The sequence below is a fragment of the Varanus komodoensis genome, unplaced genomic scaffold (genome assembly GCF_004798865.1).
Source record: "Varanus komodoensis strain SLA01 unplaced genomic scaffold, ASM479886v1 scaffold29_1, whole genome shotgun sequence".
NCBI lineage: Eukaryota > Metazoa > Chordata > Lepidosauria > Squamata > Varanidae > Varanus > Varanus komodoensis.
Window position 1 is genome coordinate 5,420,951 of NW_025335759.1, and position 25,435 is coordinate 5,446,385.

The 25,435-nt window shown below is 47.7% G+C and overlaps 1 protein-coding gene across 1 annotated transcript in view; it reads right to left on the minus strand.

Annotated features, from left to right (window-relative positions):
- AHDC1 (AT-hook DNA binding motif containing 1) overlaps positions 1–14,948 on the minus strand; it is a 194,991-nt gene extending 180,043 nt beyond the window's left edge. The window contains exon 1 of the mRNA XM_044434869.1: positions 14,557–14,948. Within this exon, the coding sequence (XP_044290804.1) occupies positions 14,557–14,701 (145 nt within the window). The 5' untranslated portion in view covers positions 14,702–14,948. The remainder of the gene's footprint in view (positions 1–14,556) is intronic.
- Between the last annotated feature and the right edge of the window lie 10,487 nt (positions 14,949–25,435).

Genomic DNA, 25,435 nt, shown 5'->3' on the forward strand with positions numbered 1-25,435 from the left:
GTGGCTTTCGATACCATCGACCATGGTATCCTTCTGAATAGGCTAGCGGGATTGGGAGTTGGAGGCACCGCGTGGCGGTGGTTCCGCTCCTATCTCAATGGCCGATTCCAGAAGGTGGTGCTGGGGGACTATGGCTCTGTGCCATGGCAGATATGCCATGGAGTTCTGCAGGGGTCCATTTTGTCCCCTTTGCTATTTAACAGCTACATGAAACTGCTGGGAAAGGTCATCAGGAGGTGTGGGCTGCGGAATCATCAGTATGCTGATGATACCCAGCTCTACCTCTCATTTTCCACCAATCCAGGTGAGGCAGTGGCTGTGCTGAACCGGTGCCTGGCCGAGGTAATGGGCTGGATGAGGGCCAATAAACTGAAGCTCAATCCAGACAAGACGGAGGTCCTGTTGGTGGGTGGCTCGGGCCTCGGGATGGGGGACTTGGGCCTTGTCCTAAATGGGGTTGCACTCCCTCTGAGGGACAGGGTTCTCAGCTTGGGAGTGCTCCTCGACCCTGAGCTGTCTCTAGAAGCTCAGGTGACGGCAGTGGCGAGGAGCACCTTCCTTCAGCTTCGGCTGATACATCAGCTGCGTGCCTTCCTGGAGAACGACTGCCTGGCGACAGTGACACATGCGCTGGTAACTTCCCGATTAGATTTCTGTAACGTGCTCTACGTGGGGCTACCCTTGAAGACGGTCTAGATACTTCAATTGATGCAGAATAGAGCTGCCAGGTTGCTGACGGGGACTGGGCGTTGTTCTCATATAACCCCAGTTCTCTGTCAGCTCCACTGGCTCCTGACTGAAGTCCGGGCCCAATTCAAGGTGTTGGTTATGACCTATAAAGCCCTAAATGGCTTGGGACCTGGATATCTAAAGGAACGCTTGCACCCATATATGCCGTCCCGCCCCTTGAGATCAGCAACGGATGCCCTTCTCTGGGAACCCTCTGTGAATGATATTAGGAGGGTGAGTACCCGGAGGAGGGCCTTCTCTGCAGTGGCGCCCCATCTATGGAATGCGCTCCCCAGAGAGGTCCGCCTGGCACCATCATTATTTGTTTTTCGGCGTCAGGCTGAGACCTTTTTATTTAAAACTTATTTTAATTGCTAAATTATTGTGTTTATTAGGATTTTAAAATTAGCCGAGAATGCACCGGGGGTTTTAAATTTTTTTTCTTTTAGATTGTTATATTGTTATTGTTTATGTATGTTTTTCTGTATTTTTTGTGAGCCGCCCCAAGGCTTTGTTGCGATGGGGGCGGCATAGAAATGTTTTAAATAAATAAATGAATAAAATACATTAGAGTGTTGGCAGCTGGCTTTCTTGGCTACTATGGAAACATGCAGACCCAACTACTCGTCACGTAACTGCAAGCTTGTGGGGCTGAGTTCCCCTAAAAGGGGGCAACTCCTGAATCTGTGATGTGGTTTTAAAAGGAATATGGCAGGGAGGAAAACACATATAGAGCTAACCTGGCAGTGGACAACTTTCGTTTAGGGACTGTGCCACAACAGGGTGAAGTACGACCTGAAGGGAAGGAGGAAGCCCATAACACATGCAAAACTTGGAAAGGCATCAAAAGAAGAGTTGCTTCCCAGCCCTGCTCAATGCGACGAGTAGGGTGGACAGCCTGGGGGAAACGCAGCTAGGATTCATCATCAAGACGGCATAGCAGGAAGTCTCAGGACCTTTGTCTCCTCCAATGCTCAATAGGGATGGAAAAGCATCGCCACTCCCAGTCAGTATGGACCAAGCATGGACAACTCGTGGCCTTCAAAGTGCCTTAGCCTAGAGGAACCATTATAGTCAAGCAGTTAACACACTGAGCCATGACTTGGGAGATCCACTTGATTCTAGTTTCCACTTGACCCTGAAGGCCACTTGGGTGATTTTGGGTTAGTCACTGAGTCTCAGGCTAACCCACCTCACAGGGCTGTTGTGAGGCTAAAAGTCCAAGAGGAAGACTATGTAAATCTGCCCTGGGTTCTTTACAAGAGAATAGAAAGATGAATATAGATGTAATAAGGACCACAACAATAACATGCTCCATCTGCCCCATCAGCATAGCTCACAGTGAACGATCATGGAGCTGACGGCCAAAACATCTGGAGGGCCAAAGCTAACCACCCCGCACATGGATAGTGCAGTAGAGTTTTCCGGCTTCGTAGGAGACAGCTGGTATACATAATATTAGGTCTCCTTTCCTTTCCATTACGGTTCGTGCCAGTCACACATCAACTTTCCAGTATCCAAGCAAACTGGACCCACATCTACTTTTTAAAAGAAAGAGCAGTAAGGATCTCCTCCATACAAGCCAGCAAGGCAACACCATCTCCCCAACAAGCTCCTGTTAGAGTCCACAACCTCCAGCACCTTGCACAGCCTGGACAGAATGTCCCACATGATGGGTTTTCTGCCTGTTCCCATTAAAGTCCATTCCATGCATTCGCAACCCTGCCAGCCCATCCACCCCTTCCGCAAATCCAGCCAAATCCTTCCCTCCCGCCCTCTCTGTCACTACCATAAATAAACCCCTTTCCACACTTGGCATGCACCCTTGGCACGCTCCACCCGCCAAGTTCCACTTATTTAGCCTCTGCTGCTCCTTCTACTCTCCTTTTCAGCTATCACGGGCAACAGCAACAAAAATGGGAAAGGAAGCAAGACACACCATACAAATTATTTTTACTCTGTCATAACTGCCATGAATGCAGAATGCTATGTGAACTGGTGGAGAAATCCAAATAGCCAAATCGTGAAAGGCCACGCCGATAACCCAAATCTAGCTTAGTTCACTACACTAAGCATTCACACTACGTTACAAAAAGAGAGCTGTGCCATCAAGGAAAAGCTTCAGCCATTCTTCTATCCATCTGAGGACAACATCGAGTCTGTAAATCCCACCTTTTGCGGACAAATGTGACATGCTGGCCACGAACACACATAGGTTCCCTAGAGTCACAGCTGTCGTTCCAGTCCTTCCCTTTCTAATAAGTGCTAGCACTAAACTAGCATAAGCCACAGACAAGGTCTCAAACTAATCCGACACTTTTTCCATTTGAAAAAGAGAGAAATCTGAATGCAACTTGAATGGTGGCAAGTCTGGTGCTTGCGTTGTTGGTCAAAACAGCCTAAACTCACAGTATGTTGCCACTCTGCAAGCAACAGATGCAGTTCACATACCTTCCTACAACAACACAGCACACAATTCTCATCTGCTACTTAAACCGATTTATTTACACTGGCTTTGATTCTCCTCTCCAGCTTGTACTTTTGCTGTGGCTGCTCTGGAAAAAACATGAAGTAACATTTCTCTCAAATTCTTTCCACTACATGTCTGCTGGGGACTTACCCTACCCAGTGGCCTCCCTTTCCCTGCACACACCTTTCCAAAGGGCCTTCATCCTCCAGTGATGTCTCGGGGGCGACTCTTCGCATCATATGCCTACTCAGTTCTTAAACGTTCTGGACACATCTTTTCCAACCTCATTAAATTAAAGTCTGTTCCACACATGCAGCTGAATAAAGTGGTGGAGTCCCTAGGTGAGAGAACGGACTGTGCCACATCTGGCTTTACGCATGGGATCACATTTCGGAAGATCCCCCATGGAAAGACTCTCTGTATGTTTGGAAAATAAAAGTGGGGGAAAGCAGTACAGAATGCAGGCTTGGTTACAACCCCCACCCCCCGCTCTCTCTTTGCTATGCATTTTTTGTAAGCTTGCAAGGAGATTTCCTTCCATGGAAGAAACATTGAAATAAGGCCTCCCCTTCAAGTGACATGGTACAGCCTGTTCTACCTGCCTCACCTGACCACGTGTATCATTTAGGCCTCTTCCTATCTCTTCAGCCAATAGAGCGGCATCATTCACAGGTTCCTTATACACACACTAAGCATTAGATGGTTGTGGAAGTTTTCTTACTATGAAAACTCCCCAGTGGAATCTTTACTTCGTTTCTGTTTCTACCCCACCTGCTGATCCCACCTCCAGGCCCCCTTCATCAGGAGTGTTCCCAAACATCAGCTCCCACATCGCAATCTGTGGGTCCCATTTGAGAATTGTTAGCAGAAAGTCTCTCATTCTGCCTTTCCCCACCTGCCGCGGCTGCAGGTCCTGCCACGGCTCCATCCTACTCCACTGCCCTCATGTCTTTGTAGAACCAGATCCATCTCACCCCCCCCCCCTTTTCGGTGGAAGGAGGCAAGTCTCCCATTCCCCCTCCAGGTACATTCTCCATCTCCTTCAGCAAATATGCGCCAGCACACAGAACCACGGCAGCAAAACATTGGTCCCCGGGGTGTTCTGGAAAATTTGTGGGGAAAGCAAGTGGCTGTATTTCCATGTCGATAATGGAAACGTTCCTTCCAAAGATCAGTTCATATCTCAGGCCTGAACTCCTTGGTGGTCTTGGTCAAGCTACGGCTTCTCGGCCCCCTTCCCAATCCATCACATGAGGAATAACAGTATTGACCTACTGCGCTGCAGCAGGCACAGCGAATCAAGAGCATTCAGGCTTCATTTCCCTGCCACACACCCTGCAGCAGGCCGTTGGCAGGAACTCTGCCAAGGAGCTCTGCAGCAGCTCGTCACCATTTGTAGGCCCAGGGCCCACCATGAGTTCAGGAACACATTCGGGGGTCCTTAATTTCAGGCCAGGCTGCAGCCCAGTAAAGGTTCCCAAACCAACAGCCGAAGACCGAAGCTCCAATACTCTGGTTAAATTACCAGCATCTGCGCAGAGCCCAAATTGTCCAACTTGAATGCACAGCACAGCTTGTGCTACCTGATTTCAGAATGTGTCAAGCTCCCAGAGGATCAGAGACAGCCTTCCTCAACCTGGTGCCCTCCATGTGTTTTGGACTACAAATCCCATCACTTCTAACCAGCGTGCCCCATGGCCATGGACAGCAGGAGATTTAGTCTCAAACTTCTGGGGTGCACTAGATTTGGGAAACCGGACTGAGAAAAAGCACTCCATGAATGCCAAGATGGGAAGAGCCTCTTGCCCTGAAACATGTGTTACTGCAAACCCAGAATTATTTAAGTTTGTTTAACAAGCAGGAACTAAGAAGATGAGGCTCTGCCACTTGCCGCTCCCATGGAATTTGGATACGCTTGGACTAACCCCAGCAGCTTTTCCGACGGTCTATTGTTAGACCTCCTGGAACAGACCACTGCAGGACTTCCACAGCAGTGGCTAAGAAATCAGATGCATTAAAGATGCAACAGGAATCGCAGGAACTACAAGGAATTGGAGGAACCTCCCTCTCAGAATTTGGTGCTAGCTACTTCTGCTCTTCCAAGCAAAGCACCCTTAATATCCTTTTCCGATGCCTTGCATGAACCAACTTTGCCCTCAATCGAGTATAAATCGCCAGCAGGTTCCATGCTCCCTCATTGCCAGAAAGGAATATGGAGAATAGGTGTAAAATGGTGGATTTTATTTTTAAAATATCCAAAACAGCGTACAGCAAAACGCTGAAACAACTGAACCGAATGCTTATCTCTCCATCAGTTTGCCAGGAAATATTGGGGACACTGTCGGAGGCTCTTCCCTGGGTGCAGACAGAGGTGCAGCAACCAGAGGTGGGGTTTCTTGATACCCCACAGGTACCCCACAGGTACCCCACAGGTGGACCACTCTCTTCAGGTGTCTTTCCCTAGTACCTTTCTGAACCTCTTTCTCATTTCTTTTAAACAAGGTTGCTTTTATTATTTGCGTTTTTAAAAGCATCCTGTTTTAACTTTTCTTCCTCTAGAACTTTGAACATTTATTGGCAGAACTATGAACCTATTAACAGATAAAGCATAACAAAGCAAGAGCAACAAATTCCCTCCACTGAGAGCCCTAGAGCCTTGCAGTACCTTCAAGTCCATCAAATTTATTCTGGCATGAGCTTTCATAGGCGATAGCCCTTTTCATCGGTTCCATGTCTGTATGCAGTTTGTATGGTTGGGAAAAGAGGATGCAGAGGAAGTGAGGTCAGAAGGAAATTCAATGCAAAACGTAAGGGTGATGACAATCAGGTTATTAAAAGTGGTCTTTACTCTTTGTTGGCTTTGCTGAGATAGATTAATACAGCTGCACCATGGAAATGAGAGCATAAGGTGATCTTGGTTGGATGCCACTGGCACCCCTCAAGCCTATTCAGAAAGATTTTTCAACAGGGGTACCCCATCTACTAAACACTCTCTATTCACTGGTTGGCATCTACTTTCTGACAGTACAGGCATGTACAAGAGGCCAGCTAAAGCAGATAAGACCGACCAGACTGAAACCGAACTGTTTCTGCCTAGTTACACTATAAACAAAGCCAAAATTGGAAAGGACTGCACAGGGTCATGTAGTCCAACCCACTGGGTTTAGAAAGGATCACCAAGCCCTAAAGCATCCCACCCAAGTTTTTCCCAAGAACATCCAGGTACAAAATTATGATGGTACCAGCAGTTTTACAGATTCAAGTGCAGTTTCTTCCTCCACCTAAACAGCCTCATAATTAAAGCAATTACTTATTACGGTGATTGCAGCATAGGGAAGAACAGAAGTAAAGTAGTTATGGGGCAAAAAAAAAAAAAACTCAAATTTAACTACTGTGGATTTAAGAGTCAAAAAATGAAGCAGAAATGGAAAGTAAGCTGAATCCTGCTGCACAAGTCCACACATGTCTTAGCCAGTCCCATATTGTATAAATATTCCATAAGTCATGTGACATGTTCACTTACAATGAACAGTTTTCACAAGATAAGGCAGGTTCTGAGGATGCAAATCTGTTTCCAATAGCAAACTGCATCCTTGTGCATACAACCCATTTATTTCTACCTGGCTCCTCCCACAAGCAGCCAAATAAACCAGAAGTTATTTCTTGAGCTCATCATCCAGCCTAGGATCTTGTCTTGCAACATCCTTTACAAGCCAGGATCATGTTGTCTTACAAATCCTTGCTCATAAAGGATGCCACAAGCCAGCAGCTCAGTTCTGCACAATAAAGTAAACAAACCATTGCTGGTTTATTTAGCCTCTTGTATTAGTGTGGAAGGTCTGTAGCCACCAGTGTATTCCGCCAGCCAGGATTCTCCAGAATTTGGGCTGTTCCGTGGAACAGCACCAAAGAGGCAACGCTGCACTTCCGCTCCCTGGAATGTCTTTCCGTAACACAAAGCAATGGTTTGGCTTTCAGAGTTCAGAAATTATTGCACCAGAAAAGGTCAGGAGACTTACTGCATGTTATCCAGAAAGCAATACATACGGCATTTTAAGGAAACATACCTGAGAAGAGCCTTCAGGCTTTTGAGCGGTATAAAAATGAAATAAATAAATGACAGGACTCCTCTTTTGTGGCTAAAGTCATAAAACTTACAAGAAAAGGGACCGATGTGTGGACCAAGAAACAAGAACATGATGTCACCATAAACCAGTTTCAGGAGGAGGAAAGGATTTCTAACTCAAGAAGCACCAGGGATCGAGTGTCGCACTTGAAATACCTTCATGTTAATTCACAAGGTAGGAGAATTATTACTCGGTCAGTCGATGGACGCAGATTCTGAAGGGGTCTCCAACTTCACTCGATCCAAGCCGAGCCCAGGCATTCCAAAGAAACCTTGGCCCTAACTTGAAGTAAGTGCCAGACTCCATTCAGAGTGCATGGTTGAATGCTCAAGCTAAACTTCCACACTTCAGCTAGAGGCCGAAGCTTCACTGCCCCAAAAAGCATTTAAGAGAAAGGCAAGCACCTTTCCCCCAAAATACCGCAGCAGTTCACAGGCCCCGAGTGTGATGGTCCTCAGTAGCCAAACAAAACTCGGCACTGAGCAAAAGTTCATGCAAGAGCTCAGAAGCACCAGATCTGGACCTGCAGGTGTTCTGTGCCACTCATCTTGTTGTGACCCAGAATAAGAGACAAAACTAACATGTAGGCTCCTTCACTCCAAGACCAACCACCGCTTCCTTCGCTCACTGGAAATCCATGCGAACAACAGAGCAAGAAAGCCAAATTTGCAAGCGCTCTGGCCAAACCCAGCACTGTTGGTTTTGTGAGAAAGCTCGCAGCTAGTACTAGCCACCGTGTCCGTCCTACCCCTTCTGTGCACTGCACTTGAAATACCAGTGGTGTTTTTTAAAAATGTTACTGTAGAGAAAAAACAATAAACAAAAACAATGTATCTATGAGATGTTATGGAAAGAAGTATAAAATACTAAAGTTTTGTGTCCAAGTGAGACACTATCCATCCCAGAAAAATTCAAACTTTGTTACTGCAACTCTAGAGACTGAACGCAAGATGCACCTGAGAAAAAAGGCATATGATTAGGCACAGAAAGGGGCTTGGGTTGCAATCCTGAAAATAGTTACTAGAAAGTAAGCCTTGGGAAGGTACTGGTAAGCTCTTCCACGGGAACATCCCAGGATTGCTCCGTTTATGATCCACAATCTTGTGAGTTACTCAAGCAGGCGATGTCACAGCCAGAATGAAACACACAATCTCATGCATGCAGTGGGGATTCCCAGCATGCGCTGTCTCCACAAAGGCACATGCAAAGCCCCAGCACATGGACAAGCCTCACAACAAGCAGAGCGCACCAAGACAGTCGGCATTTATGCACATCACAGTTCCAGATATGCATTTTCTCTCTCCCCCTATGCACCGCAGTCACCGTATTTATCTCACAAGGAACAAGGCTTGCACTGTCCATTAATATGTTGCTAGACTACAGAGCGCTCTCCCAATTTCCATGCACAACAGTAAACATGTCAAGGCAAAATATGTTGTCCCCTCAGATCTGTGAACTCCTAAGAAAGCCTCTCCTTGAGCTATAGAGAATTTTATGGGGATGGGGGCAAATTAATAAGCAAGGCCAATTTTACATACATCACAGGTTTCCAAGACCTTCCAGAAGACAACTATACTACTTCAAAAGAAAAAAAAGTAATGTTCGGCATGAAGGAGATTGATTGGTTGCTTCAAAGAAAATTGCAAATTGGAATCTCAGGAGCACCCATTTGCTGGTATCGGCAGCTTTTCTGCCCAACTCCATGGGATGCAGGTTATCCAAGTAACAATTGGATCTGTTCCTCCAGGAACAAGATGGTGGGGAGGGGAAGAGGAAAATAGAGCTGTGTCTCCTCTTTTGCTCCAGAGGAGGAAAAGCCACCCAGAAAGGACTTGGGCAAGCCAAGGCAGCTTCACAGCGAAGCGCTTCTCCCAGCGCCCCGGACTCTGGCTCGGCCTGTACAATGCGTGACCCATCAAATCAAACGCGGCAGACTCGCCACATACGTTTGACCTGCCAGGTGCTCGACGAGTCAGGCTCTCCACACTATTTTTGCTGTTCTGGGCGGGCAGCAAGAACAGGAGGTATGTGGAGCCCCTGGCATGAGGCCATGCATGGCTGGCAGACTGCATTCAGTTTAGTAGGTCAGGCCCATGTTCCCCTCCTCCCCACAGTGCTATTTTTTCTGCATGATCAAGAACTCTGGGATAATCCCAGTCACCACCACCCTAATCTGTGACCTCCACTGTATGGGCAGCCTTCATGCGGCACGTGTGTGCATATGACACACACACACACAGAGGACCCAGGCATCACAGGGCGACAGGTCCACTTCACCGATCCCAAGCTGAGGCTAAACGACAGATGATGCTTGAGGACATTTATGCGGATATTTCTGCGGATTTATTTCCCTGTATTTATTTACCTCTTGTCCACTTCTTATTAAATTTTCTGGAGCTGGTCAGAGATGCTGCAAGAGAGCAGAACAACCAACTTTCTGAACAGTGAGTTGCTGGCCTGGGCTCTTCTCCAGAGCTATGAGAGTTCAACTAAGATTAAACTGGTAGTTTGAGAGATGGACTGGTGCTCCCCTAAGCCAGTGATGGCGAACCTTTTAGAGACCAAGTGCCCAAACTGCAACCCAAACCCCACTTATTTATCGCAAAGTGCCAACACTACAATAAAACCTGAAAACTGAGGTTTTAGTTTAGAAAATAACTCACAGCCAGTCCAAACATATATGTGTGTGTGTGGGGGGGGGGGCAGCGCACTGACTGACCATGCAAAAGTTCGGATGAGTTGCAGCTAATGAGTTGCGGCTCATGACGTCATTGTCTGGCACCACTACTCCTTTCCAAGAATGCGCATGGCCCCTATGTGTGCTGCTATCCGATGCTCCGCTGCTGGGGCAATGCTGGGGCGACTTGGCTTGTGTGCCGACAGAGAGGGCTCTGCATGCCCGCTGTGGCAAGCGTGCCATAGGTTCACCACCACTGCCCGAAGCGATGTGCTCTCCAGCACTACAACTCCCACAGTTCACTGTGCAAAAGCAGGGGGAGCCAGGCAAGTGGTGGGACGGATAAGACACCCAGTCATCAGAAAAGCTGATCTCAGAGACTCCGGGAACCTATGTTGCCGCTGCCGAGATATGCAGGTTCAATATAGGATTGTGAGCACACACGTGTGAATAAAGGCACGTGAGTAGTTCACACATATCCACCCTGCTAAAAAACACTTCTGGGTATAAATATAAATACTAAGCTTGTAAGAGACGGGACTGTAATATGTACATGCAGTAAGGCTCACGCTGCCGGATCACCCTTGGCCCAAAGACATGCACGCATGTCTTACACTTCCCCCTTCTCAACAGCCGTTTGGAGGCACTGGGGACGAGAGGCGGGCAGGCCAGTCCCAACTTTTCTGGGGAGGCCTCCTGCAGAAGCCTCACTGTGGAGACCCTCCCACCAAATCCCACCCCCTGTTTATGCACAGGGTTTTTGTTTGCATCCCTATGTCCGCCCCCTTTCACTTGCTGCCCCACTATATTTGTATAATAAGTGCACCCCCTTTGGTTAGCTTTACCTCTAGCAAATACCGGCCTCCCGTGCAATTCCCCAGGCTATTGGGATATGCATGAGGTTGCTCTGAGAAGCCCAGGCTAGCTCCACTTCACAAACCAGCTCTTGAGGCTTCGCTGGTTCCTTGAATGGCCAGCACAGCTCTGTCCAGACTGACAGAGCGGCAGTCATCCCTAAAGCCAGTGATAGGAGCATCCGTATCCTTTGACCAACCAACAGGTGACCACGCTGAAGCTCTCTGGCTTCAGCCGTGCAGCTGAAAAATTCCACAAGGCCCAATGTCCAGAGGGTTTATTCCTAGCCAGCTAGAAGACAAGCTTGAGAGTCCCAAGAAATTTGGCACTCCGGCATCCCCCTTCACATTTGCATGAAGCGTGCCCAGGGGGTGATACAACCTAGACGCTATTGCACACTGATAAAAGTTATACCTTCAATGAGGCCATAATACATACACCCCAAACAGCAAGGAGCTGCTCCGCTCCACACCCCCAGTCCCAGATCTCATTACAAGCCCAGCCTTCCCCACAAACACAGCCCTGTTCATCAAGGCACTGGTCTCTCAGGCAAGAGTCTTTCAGAGGCTCCGTTTCCACTCTGCTGACACACTATTTATAGATGCTTACCATTCTCCCAGATCTTTCCTCAGGATCTCAGCAGAAATAGACCGCCCCCAGGTCCCTGAAGCCTCCCTCTGAGGCAGCTCAGGCGAGGACTCCAGCCAGCGCCAGACCCTCTGGGCCGCCCGTAACCTTCTGCCTCCTTGTTCCTGCCAGGCTCCCTTTCCAAAGGTCCGTTATGCCCTTGCCTCTCCCATGCACATGCTAGCCCTGATTAACCAGCCCCATCCCGCGCAACTCCTAGTCTGCCCTTCTGTTCAACGGGGGCACCCCTGTGAAGGCGACGGAAAAGCAGCTTCACCAAGACAAACACAAACCTGGCATTAGTCGAGAAAGTGGAACCTGGGATTTGGCCCTCTTGCAAGACAAGGGCCGACACAGGCAAGCACAAAGAGACACACGTGGAGAACGTGCGCCACCAATGAGCTCTGGCTCATTCGGAAGTCCTGCTGCACACACGGCCCTTCCTTCCACACAGCCCCAGCAAGTCCACAGAGCTGTCGTTTCTCAAATGAGGCTGCTGGTCCAGCTAGCCCAGGGCTAGCAGATGCCAGCGCTCTTTTCACCTCTCTGGTCCCAGACAGGTGTCTGCTCCTCCAGCCCTGCTACCCGAGATCCTTGTAACAGGAGCCGCCGGGGACTGGACCAGGGACCCTCTGCATGCGAAGCATGCGCTCCGCCAAGGGAGCTATGGCCGTTCCCACTGGGCCGTTTCTTGGCATGAGCTGAAAGGAGACACCTAGGAGCTCATTAACAGCAACTCCACATCTACATCCACTTTAAGCCAAGTCACTCTGAATTGGTCTTACACCCTTTAAAAAACAACAACTTGAGAATCCAGCTTTTGGCCCTCCCATCAGACAGACAGACAGACATGCCCTGTGCACTGTTTGCAAATCACGGAGCCCAGCCCTGGGGAGGGTAGGTGAGAATCAAGTCTGGTCTTAGGCAAGCTAACAACATTCAGACACTGTTCCTCCTTGTTGCAGAAACCTTCTCCACACAAAACTATGTCAACAGATCTTGACAACTAAAACCTCAAAGGCTTAATGCCAAGGATCACCCAGTGCACCTCATTAGCCAAATTGTTACTACTAATTTATTCCTGCATGTGCCTGGGTATTTTGATTTCACTCACTCTTCAAGACCATTAAGAACCCAATTCTCTCCCAGGGTTTAGCCAACACTTTGGAGAGAAACTTCCCCAGAGGACCAGATGCAACCACATAGATGGTTGTAGGAATTCTAAGCACATTTTCCTAGAAGCAAGTACACTTGAGTAAACATGTATAGGATTGTACTGCAAATATATTGCATGCCATATTAGGAAAGAAGGAAGGAAGGACGGACGGAAGGAAAGCATTGTTTGAAAGAAACTCCAAGAAGCATCAGGGTTTAATTTCTGCAACAGAAAAATCCATCAGATTTCTGGTTCCCACCAGAAAGAAGCTGCCAGAGTCACTGAAGGGCAGAATAAGAGAAGTGATAAATAAGCAGACCCCATACTTCACACACAAGGAACACCCTAAGTAAAGCAGCCGAGCAGCAAATACTACTAAGGGTGGAATCCTATGCACCCTTACCTGTGAGTATGGGCCACTGAACACGCCAGAACTTACTTGTGAGTAAAGATGCCTCCCTCCCATGGCCCAGTCTCAGCCACAGCACCTTTAAAGGCAAAAAGCCACCTGTCTTCCAGCAGACAGAACCTTGCCTGGCAGATGTCACACAACACCGCCCCCCACCCCGTGGAAAAAAATCCCCAGGTGCCATCTTCTTCCTTGTATTTTGTTCTTTCATTTGCATCAAAGGCAGTTGTGCCACAGGTTTCTCCCGCCCCGAGCGCTTTAAGCTGGCCGACAAAACCCTCACCGCGGTGTACCTGTTTTGCAGGATACGCTCTCTCCACCAGCAGCACAACCTTTGCGCGAAATCTCCTGCATAACCCTTTCACCTCTCCCCCCCCCCCCCCGCCCGGCTTCCCGGGGATGGAGGGGGCCCCCCAAAAACCCCCCCCCACGGGGGGGGCGCGGGGGGGGGGGGGGTGGAGAGGAAACTCTAGGGAAGAGGACGCAACTTCACCCTTTTCCCAGCGAGGTTCCGCAGGGCGCTTCCGTCCTCAATTGCGCCTCCTCGCCAGTCCCACATGCTGAAATAAAAAAGGCTTGTTTGCCTGGCGAAAGCTCTCAGTCCCTCACCCGCAACTCTTTCCCTTTTCAAAACATCTCCTCTTCCTCCCCCCTTCCTTCTCCCACCGCCTCGCAACCCCCCCCCCCGTAAACAGATTTGCTTACTCCGAGGGCTTCTCGGATGCAATACAAGCCCTTCTGCCTGCATCGCACCCCATATGCATGTGCGAAGCAAAATTAATGTTTACACCTAAAGCGATTTCGGGAGCGATTTAAAGAGCGGGGTGTGCGGGGTGGGGGGAGAGAGAGAACAGAAAAGTGGCGCTTAACGATCAGCACATTGCAAAGGCGGCGGGGGGGTGTGGAGAGACAACTGAAGAGGTGTCGCTTAGGAAAGGGGAGAGGAGAGAGCGAGCGAGCGAGCGAGAGGAAGGGAGGACAGGAAATAAAGAGAAATACAGCCCCCCCTTTTGCGCTTCAACTGTCTTGCTCCAACTGCCAAGGCATTGCTTACACTGCTTGAGACAAAAGGCTGGTTCATACGGACTAGGTTGTTTTTTTCTTTCTTTTTTAAAAATCTCCATCCCTTTCTCTTCTTCCCCGTCTCCAAATCCCTCTTTGCAACCCCACGGATACTTTGCTGCCCACGCACGCACTCCTTGCAGCGTGGGGGGGTGAATTTTGGATCCCTTCCCCAAAATAATTTTTTAAAAAGGTTAGCGAGGGAGAGAACACACACACGCACGCACGCACGCACACACACACAACTGTCGTGTGAAAGGAGATTTTGTAGCCATCCAACATCCTAGGCTTGGGGGGGGGGGAATGGGAGGTGGGGGAGGAAGAGCCAAAAACAAGCCGAATCAAAAACGAAATACATTTTTTTTAAGGAGAGAGAAAAACTGGGCAAGGGTGAGGACGAGGGCTGGCCGGCTGAGGCGAGGGCGCATCGCCCGAGTTACTCACCAGCCGGCTGCGGGGTTCCGATCCCTTCGGCGGCCGCTGCCTTTCGGGAGAGACTTTTTTCTTCCAGAAGAGAGGACTCCTGGCTGCCGGGGAGGCTGCCCGACCCTTCGGCGCCACTGCCAACCTTCAGCGACAGCATATTCATCGCCTCTTTGCCGATCACATTATCCTCACGCAACTCTGCTGGACATGACTCCGCCGCCGCCGCCGCCGCCGCTCTCCTCCCTTCCCCCTTTTTCTCTCTCTCTCTCTCCTTCCTTCCTTCCTTCCTCTTCTTCTCTTTTGCTTCCTTGCCTCCCTTTCAAACACACCACACAAAAGAAGGAGCCAGGAGGAGGGCTGGGTAGGAAATATGCAAGGCTGGGAGAATTTGCTCTCGAGCTCGCTTTTCTCCACCCGCCCCCCTCCCGCCCTCCCTCCTTCCTCCGCCGCGCCGCCGCTTCTCCTCTGTCTCTCTTTGCTGCTGGGTGGGAAAAAGGAAATGAAGACAAACCAGACCCTCTTGGCTTTTGCTGCTGCTGCTGCTGGTGGTGGTGGTGGTTCCCCCCCTACTCCCCGCCGCCGCCGCCGCCGCCTCCCAGCCGCCGCCGCCTCCTTGCCAGCCTGCCCGCTTGCTGGGCTTGGAGAGGGCGAGGGAGAGCGAAAAAGCTGGCCGAGGCGTCCCTCCGCTCGAGCTCCTTAGGAGCTGCTGTTGCTGCCTTCGCTGCCTCAGAAGCTCTCTCTGCTTACCTTCGCTTGTCAGCAGCAGCGGCGGCGGCAGCAGCATCCGGAACCCCAGGGAGAGACCGGCAAAGCATCTTGGGGGATGTAGTCTTTGGCGAGAGGAGGGGAGGGGGAAGGGAGCACAGACTTTAGGGGGCGGGATGGGGTGGGCATTGGAATGCGTGCGCCCAGCGTGGCTGCTTCACTCCCCCGCACGCTCGTGCTGGTCGGTTTTACACGTTGCGGGAAGCGCGAGGGTAGCCGCGGGCTCTTGCCGCACCAATTCCAAGGAGACTGGGGGATCGCATTATGGCTGAAGGATCGCAGGGTGAGCGAACACTTCTAAGGGGCAACGCAGTTACAACCTGGCGCAGGGTCCCCGTTTCTGTGGGTCACACATCTCGGTTTAAACCGCACCGGACAAGCCTTAACACACACACACAGGCGCGCGCGCGCGCGCGCACCCCCATCCAACTTTTTTTCTTCCTTCGACTTAAGGAAAGTTTGGTCCTTCTGAGTTTAGTTTAAACAGACAAATAAACAAACCGTCTACAGTATATACATGTGGTGCAGGTGTGCAAACCATACATCTCCGGGAATATTAAGTAGGTTCAGAGAGAAATTTAGGATGAAGAAATAAAACAGAACCAAATCACCTATGGGTTAATGAGGCAGCGCCTGTTGATGTGTTACCAGTGCCCTCTAATGGCGAGAATTGGGACAGCTATGCTCCGCGTGCCTTAAACCTCACAGTTTTCCCTACCAGGCACCTCTCGTCCAGGGACAGGGTTAGGGGGGAAATAGCCTGGAGTTTGAAGCATGACCTTTTACTCTAAACTTTACCGATTTTGCAGGCATTTTATCATCCTCTAGAAAGCCCTTTTGACCAGGGACAGGAGAGGACTAAATGAAGATGTGTGCAGGCCACACACAACAACAGTTGTGCCAGAGAGCTCTCTACTCACAGAAACAATCCCGTCTCCATTTTACAGCTGCAGTCATACAATAGCACATTATCCCACGCACACGAATCTGAGAGGATCTGTATGCTAGGCAGCCAAAACAGAGCAGAGGCTCAGTGCTGTTGGGATTTGCAGAAATACACAAACTTCAGGAAAGGAAAGCAAGGTTGAGAGGGATGTGTGATGGCCATGGATTCCTGGCTGAGTTTTTTTGGGGAAGGACAAAACAATGGGGGAAGGGTATAAAATGTTGCGTGCATTCTGGTTTCTGGCTTGTTCTCTCTCACCACTCACCTCTTACTAACCAACATTCCAAGCATAATCCTATATGTATTTATAGACAAAAGCCCTACAGCTCCCCATACATTTAAAAGGACTCTGCTGTTACAGCAATTTGGCATTTCATTAGATTTGTTTGTTGCTGCTGGAAGGTTCCCACTCCAAGTCTGGGGATGCCAGCAAGACTTTTGAACCCCGTAAAGGAAATGCCGCAGACAGCCCTGCAACCTCTGAGCTGTTGTGGTTGAGGTAAACAACAGCAACAAGAATCATCATCTTAGGAAAGAAAATTTGAAAAGCAAGAGAGGCAGCGAGCCTGGCAAGTTCTAAAAGAGGTGCATGGATGTGGTTTTGATCCCAGGCACAACCTTTTTTATGATGAGAAAATAGGAAGCTACCTTGCACTGAAACAGACCACCAGTCCACGTATCTGCCCTTGGTGGCCACAATGGAGACTGAACCTGAGATTTTCCACATGTGAAACAGGTAATCCAGCCCTGAGCTACAGCCCTTCCCTTTGTTTCCCAAGCTTTTTCATCTGACCTGTTTTTGACTCCATTTATTGTGTTGTTTGTGGATTCACTTTCTTTCTGGCGGCTGCTTTTTAACTGTTATCTTTAAAGTGTGTTGTTCTTGTGTCTTTATTGTAATTTGCTTTTTATTGTGATATTGATTGATTAAAAGCCCCTTGTTGGAAGACAGAACATGAATCCCTAAAATAAGCAAATATAGACAATGTTCAAGCAGCACTTTTGAAATTAGGTTTTGAGAAATAGTTCAAACAACATGCCACATCTTCAGCCTTAACTGGTATTGATGCATTAATACTGATAACTGAAATGATGTTCATAAAGTGCTAAGTTGCATGTCAAGTTGTTAAATTAGATTTTTCACATTCTCGCCCTGCAACATTCCTATCAACTAAAAACTGGGGTGTAAAAAGAAAGAACAGATTAGGCAAGGGCCTTAAATTCAGATGTTTAGTATCTATGCCAGCTGGGGGACATGCTTGACCATTTTCTCTTTGTTCCAAAGTAAAGCAAAGCTTTAGAATGGGGAAGTCCATCCAGAGATATTTTGCTTCCTGGGATGAAGGAAAAGATGGTGGCCTTCCTTACATTTCAAGTACAAAAGCCGTTTGATTTGGCTGTTGGCTTCGCTCTGGTGACAGGGGAGTGTTGTTCTCCGTGTCTCAGAGTGGCTGGCTAGTTTAGAGATCACCGGCAGATCACGCCAGACACACAGTTCCCTCTGGTCACCAACAGCATCGCACCACTCAGCATCTGCTGCCTCACTCTGGCAAGAGCAGGGCTAGTCCTGATAACCATCTTTGGAATCTAATGTCATTTTTTTCTTCCATGGATCACACCTATGAAAACTATGATTGTGTAAGGCAAATCCCCCTAGAATTTACAGAAAATATTGCCATCCAAATATCTTATGACTTCTCTCTTGTATTCTTCATGCAGCACCATTTTTATTTTTATTTTTGCAGCTTAACCTTGAATATTTACTTACAAGAATTGGCCTTTAAACCTTGCTGAGAATTTCAACCCACATCTAATAAACTCTTTGCTTCCCTCTCCTCTGAGGCATGAAATGCTACATCTTGGAAACATGGATCATAGTTTGCTTGCTTGCTTATTTATTTATTTATATTCTCTACTGTCCACCAGCCAAAGGTCTCTGGGCAGTTCACAAATTGTAAACATACTGTGTTAAAAGGCACCAACACATCATTCACTGCATTAAACTATTTTTATTCCACATCTCAGCCAAAGTAGTCTCCCAGCCTGGCTTCTACATCATTATTAAAGTAAGACAGCCCTTCCCACACATTGGCAATCTAAAATGACATGTCACACAAGGAAAAAAGGATGGAAAGGGAAGAGGGGAAAAGTGTTTGCATACAAATCTTGCACTTTAAAAATGGACCTACCATCTCAGTACATTGGACCACTTTAAATACCATTGCTTTCAACATGAAAATTAAACCTAAGCCGTATACCTAGCATTGACCCAATTATACCTAAAATAAGAAAGATATTAGGATCTGGGGTCCACCTGCGATCAGTACATATTTTATGCATTTACCTTCATTCCCCCCCTCTTTAAATTGGTTTGTCCTTGAGTGGTCAGGTCAGCTTCCTCCTACTGTACCCCAACAATCCATTCAGTTCTGTGCTAAAGCAGCCTCACAAAAGCTCGCTTTCCAATAAACCAGTAAGAGTGCAGTCCAGCTTGAGTCAAATCAAAGACGCAACCCTAAGCATACATGCTCCACAATTATTCCCTGTGAGGAGTTATTGGGACTTACATCTGAGCAAGCAGATTTAGCATGGGACTGCAAAAGCCATTTTCCCACTGACTTCAGCAACAGAAGTAAAAGGAAAAACTAGAGACACAGACAACCCTCAAATGGTACTGGGGTATGTAGAGAGTTTTAATGAACAGATAGATTTTCCAGCACATTTCCTTCCTTGGGAGCTGAGTAATTCAATTTGCTGAGTGAAAACTGGACCATAAGGAAGGCTGAGTGCCAAAGGATTGAGGCTTTGAATTGTGGTGCTGGAGGAGACTCCTGCGAGTCCCTTGGACCACAAGGCGATCAAACCGGTCAGTCCTAGAGGAGATCAACCCTGACTGCTCTTCAGAAGGCCAGATCCTGAAGATGAAACTCAAATACTTTGGCCACCTAATGAGAAGGAAGGACTCACTGGAGAAGACCCTGATGCTGGGAACGATAGATGGCAAAAGAAGGAGGGGGCGGCAGAGAATGAGGTAGCTGGATGGAGTCACTGAAGCAGTCGGTGTGAGCTTGGGTGGACTCCGAGGGATGGATGGTGGAGAACAGGAAGGCCTGGAGGAGTGTTGTCCATGGGGCCGCGATGGGTCGGACACGACTTTGCGACTAACAACAACAACTAGTTAGCAATTGCCTTCTTCATGACCCCAAGGAAGGTTTCCATCAAAATGTGTGGGGTCAGTATTTGTATTGAAATCCCTACATTTTCCCATACCATTTTGAGGCATCTTTCCCAATTCTTCCTTCCTGTAAGCTGGTTTATGCTTCAGCATTTTTATTCATTTATCCTGGGAGATGAGCACAATGCTCAGTAGAAGATTGTCTCATTCTGTCTTCACGAGGTTGGGCTGGGAAGAGTATCTGGTAGGAGGGACGAATCCGGGTTGTCCAAGGACCAACCTGTCCCCGTGGGCTGCGCACTTTTGCTGCCGCCACCATGGCAAAAAATAGAGGCGAAAGCTGGTGGCTTGCCATTGTTGCAAGCAGAAAACGGTCTCAGAGCCTCACAGAAGTCAACATTAGCTTGTTTTCCAGCTCAGTTTGACCTTAATAAGCCCATGTGGTGGTTTGCCATCAAATCTGAAAAGCAAACCACTAAATTTTGAAATGTGTTAAATGTTCCCCTGATGTGGGAGAGCAAGAACAAGGGTGTATGCGGGCCACATGTCGCCCATCCTTGGTCTAATCGAAAGCTATCTACTGAGTTGGGACAAAATACGATCTGATCAGGATAAAATGCAAAGATGGTAGAAACAGTATACAGAATAACCATACAGAAGAGATAAAAAGATGTGGAGGAATCCTATGAGGGCAACCTGAAATATTAGAATGCAATGTGAAAACGACTCTAAAAGCACTTGGAAGAACACAGCACTGGAATAGATCGAGCACTGATAGACCTATTCCAAGCTGCAGAGAACGAATCAGTCCAAACAAGAACATGCCAAGAAATACGGAAAACAAAACAATGGCCCAAAGGCTGGAAATATGCAATTTGCATTCCAGTCCCCAAGAAAGGAGATTCTAGGGAGCAGAGCAACTATAGGATGATTGCAACCAAACCAGGCAAGCGCAGTGATGCTCCAGATGTGGCAACAAAGAATTTTATTGTATTTGGAGCAAGAAATGCCTAATGTTCAGGGTTGTTTCTGAAAAAGAAGAGGCAGTCAAGATCTTATCACAAAAATATGTGTTGGCTACTGGAGTACACCAAGGAAGTTCAGAAGATCTTCAGAAGATTGAAAAGAGCCAGTGTGGTGTAGTGGATAAGAGCATGGGACTGGGACTCAGGCGATCCGGGTTCGAGTCCCCGCTCAGCCATGGAGCCAACTGGGTGACTTTGGGCCAGTCGCAGACTCTCAGCCCAACCTACCTCACAGGGTTGTTGTTGTGAGAATAAGATTGAAAGTAGCAGGAGGAGAATTATGTTAGCCACCTTGTGTTCCTTGAAAGGAAAAAAGGTGGGATATAAATATAATTAATTAATAAATCAATCTATGCTTTATAAACTGCAAATTCTTTGACTGTGCGGATCAGAAGAAACTATGGATGGTCCTGAAAGAAATGGGTGTGCCTTTGATGCATAACTTGTATGGTGGACAAGAAGCTGCTGTTAGGATAGAATATGGAGAAATGGGCTTGCTTCCTACCAGCAAAGGCCATCTGTTCAATCTATATGCAGAACATCAGGTGAGGCAGATTAGGATCAGAGTAAGGAGGAGTAAAAATTGGTGGAAAATACATCAATAATTTCAGATGTGCTGATGATACCACATTACTGCCAGAAAGAAGCAGTGAACTGATATGATTACTGATGAAATTGAACAAAGAAACTGCAAAAGCCCCTGAATATTAGGAAAACAAAAAATCTTGACTACAGAAGAATTACAGAACTTTACTGTCAACAATGAAGAAATTAAAATTGTGAGATTTTGCATACCCTGGCTCAGTCATCACTTCAGAGGGAGAGTTAGCCTGAAAAATCAGAAAAGGCCTGTGTGATTTGGAAGGGCACAATGTGGGAACAAATGAAGATCACCTGGGTTGTGTGGAGGTTGAGGCCAGGAGGATCCCGGTATTGTATTCCTGATTGCTCTGTATGGGTGCGAAAGCTGGACTGAGAGGGAGGAGGAGGATGCTTTTGAAACGTGGTGCTAGAAGACAGCATTGCCAGTCGCAGGACCAACAGAATGATGCTCAAGTGAGTCCTAGATCAAACAAAGCCAGAGCTTTCCCTGGAGGCAAAAATGACGAAACTGAGGCTGCTGTACTCTGGGCGCATCATGAGAAGGCAAGTCTCACTGGGGAAGACAATCATGTTAGGGAAAGTCAAAGGGGGGAAAAGAAGAGGAAGACGGACTCTAAGATGGATTAATTCCGTAAAGGAAGCCACAGCTTTGAGTGTGCAAGGGCTGTCGAGGCCAGGATGCCTTGGAAGGCATTCATTCCTACAGTTGTCACAACTTGGAGACTATTTGATGGCATGTAGCAACAACAAATTGTGTACTATAATAGCTTATGCTGTCAGGCTGCAAACTCCCTCAATTACTAAGCAGTAACCCCCATTAAGTAGGGATTTATTTCAGAGGAAATCCTCACTTGCTGTTCCCCATCCCTGCCCCATCTCCAAAAACCACAACAGTGGTGGGGAAAGACCTCAGGAGTGGAAGATGTTGCTTTGGTGCTCCTGGTCAAAGGGACAAGAGGGAGTTGCCAGAAAAGACTGTTCCTCGTTTTATTTCAAATACTTTATTTTGCTTGTTCCTGGTATTCTAAAACACTTCACTGACCGTTCTTGGGTTCTAATTTCTGGAAATCTTAAAATGTGCACCCAAAGATGCAATATTTCATCTTACCACTCTTAAAGTACTGAAATGCATTGTTGGATACCTTTATTCCTAATAAAGTATTTTTGTAGTTGGGCAATATCTTTATTTTTAATAATACTATTGCTCAACTACAGATTAGATTTTTTAAAAACTCTTAGACCAACAAGGCTACCTTTGTTTAATTCCCAAAATTATCAATCTCCAGGTTTCTCTCTAAATCCAAATACTGCAACTGTCTTCAGGTGGATAAGGCAGGTTGCAGTGCTGCATGTCTACTAAGAAGACTTCAGCCCAAAACTGCCTGGGAGAAAATCGCATTGAACTCAGTGTGACTTTTTTCTGATTAAATATAGAAACATAGGAACAGAGTGAGTCAGAAGGGACCTCCCGGGCCATCTAGTCTGACCGCCGGCACCAGCCGGCTCCACTGGTGTTTAGGATTCCACAGTAAGCCTCATACAATCTTGAGCACAGTACCCATCTCGAGATCTCTGTGAAGTCCCAGTTGTCTCCTTGCCCCATAGAACTTCCAGTACCATCTCAGGTACTTTTCCCCATCCCAGTGGTCCATATAACCAAATCCAGGGCTGTCTCTCCTCCGCAAAATTGCATGGCCTGAGACCAACTGGGACCTCTTCAAGCAAACCCATGCAAGGCACCATACTAGTACTTTGACCCAACCAGATGGTTCTGACTGGCCCCTGAAGCAAACAATCCTAGAAGCACTTCCCCCCTTTCTGTGGCAGTGAAATGGCCACAGCAATTAATAAATTAAATAATAAATCATGTGCTGCTTTTCCATGAAGTTCCAAATCAGCTGTCTTGGGCTTGCACTTGCGCGCGCGCGCGCGCGCTCTCTCTCTCTCTCTCTCTCTCTCTGTGTGTGTGTGTGTGTGTGTGTGTATTTAGAGGAGTCTTTCTCCTAAGAACACCTCCATTTATAAAAAGGGATTGTGGCCAGAGGAGGAGGGGGCAGGAGAAGTGGAAAAAGGAAATGAAAACTCAGGCAGAGAAATTTCAAGTGGGGGGGGGTGCAGAAAGCAAAGCTCATGTGTGCCCTTATTTTGGCAAGTGCTGTTTTTTCTCCCAGTTACATAAAAAGCAATATCCTTCAAAGTAATTTTCTTGTCAGTCCATGAAAGACTTCAGTCCATGAAAGCTCATTATGCCACAGTAAATTATTAAGTCTTTAAGGTGCAGCGAGTCATTTGGACTTTTAAACACAACTGAGCTGGAAGTTCCTGTCCTTGTCCATCCCCTACCGCTGTTTCAGCCTACTGCAAACTCCTGAGGATCATGAACCTGCCGGCATCTGGCCACCTGGATCAAGCAAAAGGCAGGTCGTTCCAGAAAGACGGTGGCAGCCCCAAGGTATCCCAGACTCCCAAGCAGGCTCTACATGCAGCTCGCTGTCAGCCAGGGCTGCTCATTGCGACCCTCTCTGCAAGCAAGCCCACCTGAAGGAGCCTGGCCCAGCTTCAAGGTAACAGCCGATACGGAAGGCCTCTGGCTTCCCGTGTTACGTATGAGCATCTCCTTGCCCCCCAGTGCATGAGCGCGGTGGGAATTGGCTGTGCAGCTCTGTGAACGATCAGGCACACTCTGAGCAAGTCGCATGACGGGGTGTTGTCAGGCAACTTTGGACTCTGGGCTTAATGAAAAGAATGAGCAGACTGTGAAAAGAAAGGTGGCCCCCGCCTAGTTTAAAAGGCTGGTACCTTCATGGAACACCCCTTAGGAGTCTGCGCTGGGGGCGAGTCGTGAGGTCTCCAGCATTCAGAGAGGAGATGCAGGTTCCTATCAGGCAACCGGGGCAGCGCTCAGGATCCAGGGCATTGTGCAAAAGACCCAGGTCCCATGCCTAGGCAAGCCAGCAAATAGCGGCATCTATGAATGGCAGGGTGGTGCGGCAGAGGGCCGCCCAGAGTTTCTGGGCTCCCAGGGAAAGATCGGGTGCTTCAGCCCCCAAAAGCCACCCTTAACATCACCTCCAGCGGCACAGGAGGGACTTGCATCGCTGCTACAGAACAGACCGCATGCAATGCACCTCTCTTGAATACCCCTTCCTGCCATTCAGCTTTCAGTGGGCGCTTCAGTCTCCTTAGTTTCATTTGATTTGGGGTTCTACTGTTGTGGTTGTTTTTATTATTATTACATTTCTATGCCATCCATAGCTGAAGCTTCCAGGACCGTTTACACCAATAATCATACGCTCAGGTCACCCATCCAGATTCTAACCAGGCCTGATCCTGCTTAGCTTCCAAGATTAGACAGGATCCAACACTTCAGGCTATGTAGAAGCAACATTGTTGAGTTATTAATATAAATTCTATCAATATTAACAATATTATGTTGTGTTGAACCTGCTTTATCTGCAGCTGCTATTTCATGTTTTATTTGCTGCTTTTTAATTTGTTTCATCTGATTAATTGATCTACACACTGTCATTTAAATATTTTTATGTGATCTTAATTGTTTAATATTGTTGTTGCATGAACTTAGTATGCTATTATACTGACTATTGTAAGCCACCTTGGGGAGGTGAAAACAGATTTTAAAAACCATTAAGATGATGAAGATGATGATGATGATGACAGTAATACCAGCAAGAACAATGCACACACCTGGGAATAAGTCCCTTCCCTGTCAGCAACCCTCCATTCAGGCTGTGATGCACCTACTTTCTGATTTTTCAATATGTTTGCCTTTGATTACTAGGGTATGATGAAGATTGGGGGCTTTGGCTTCCACAAGTGGATGACATCAGATTTGAATTCCTTGGATATTTTTAGCTGCTGCTCCAGATCAATACAGCTCTACATAGTGTTTCTTCTCATCGGGCTTTTGCACAGAATTTATGCAACAGAACCTTGCAATGGTCTTTCTGGTATGCTCACAGACACCTGGCATGCAACTGAGGCAGAAGGATATAAGAGCAGCTCTGCCGGACCAGACCAGTGGCTTCTGTGTTCCCACAATGGCCAACCCGATGGCAACGGGGATCCCACAGTAGGTCGCAACACCTTCCTGCTCATACTCTCCTAGCAACTGGTAAAAAGAGGCCACAGCTGCTCAGGCATCAGACCTAGTTCCCTTTCATAGCCTGTAACCACCATGAGGTTGGCATGAAAGAGTCGGGGAGACAGGATGAAGCCAACGCTGCACCATCACTAGACTCTGCTTACGGGAAAGGTGCTTATTCATTTAATCCCCAGTCTGTAAAGGTCAGGCACGACTCAAAGAGAGGCTTAAAGTTGGCTTGTCAAGGTCACCCAACAGAAACCGAGTGCGTATCTTGGGGC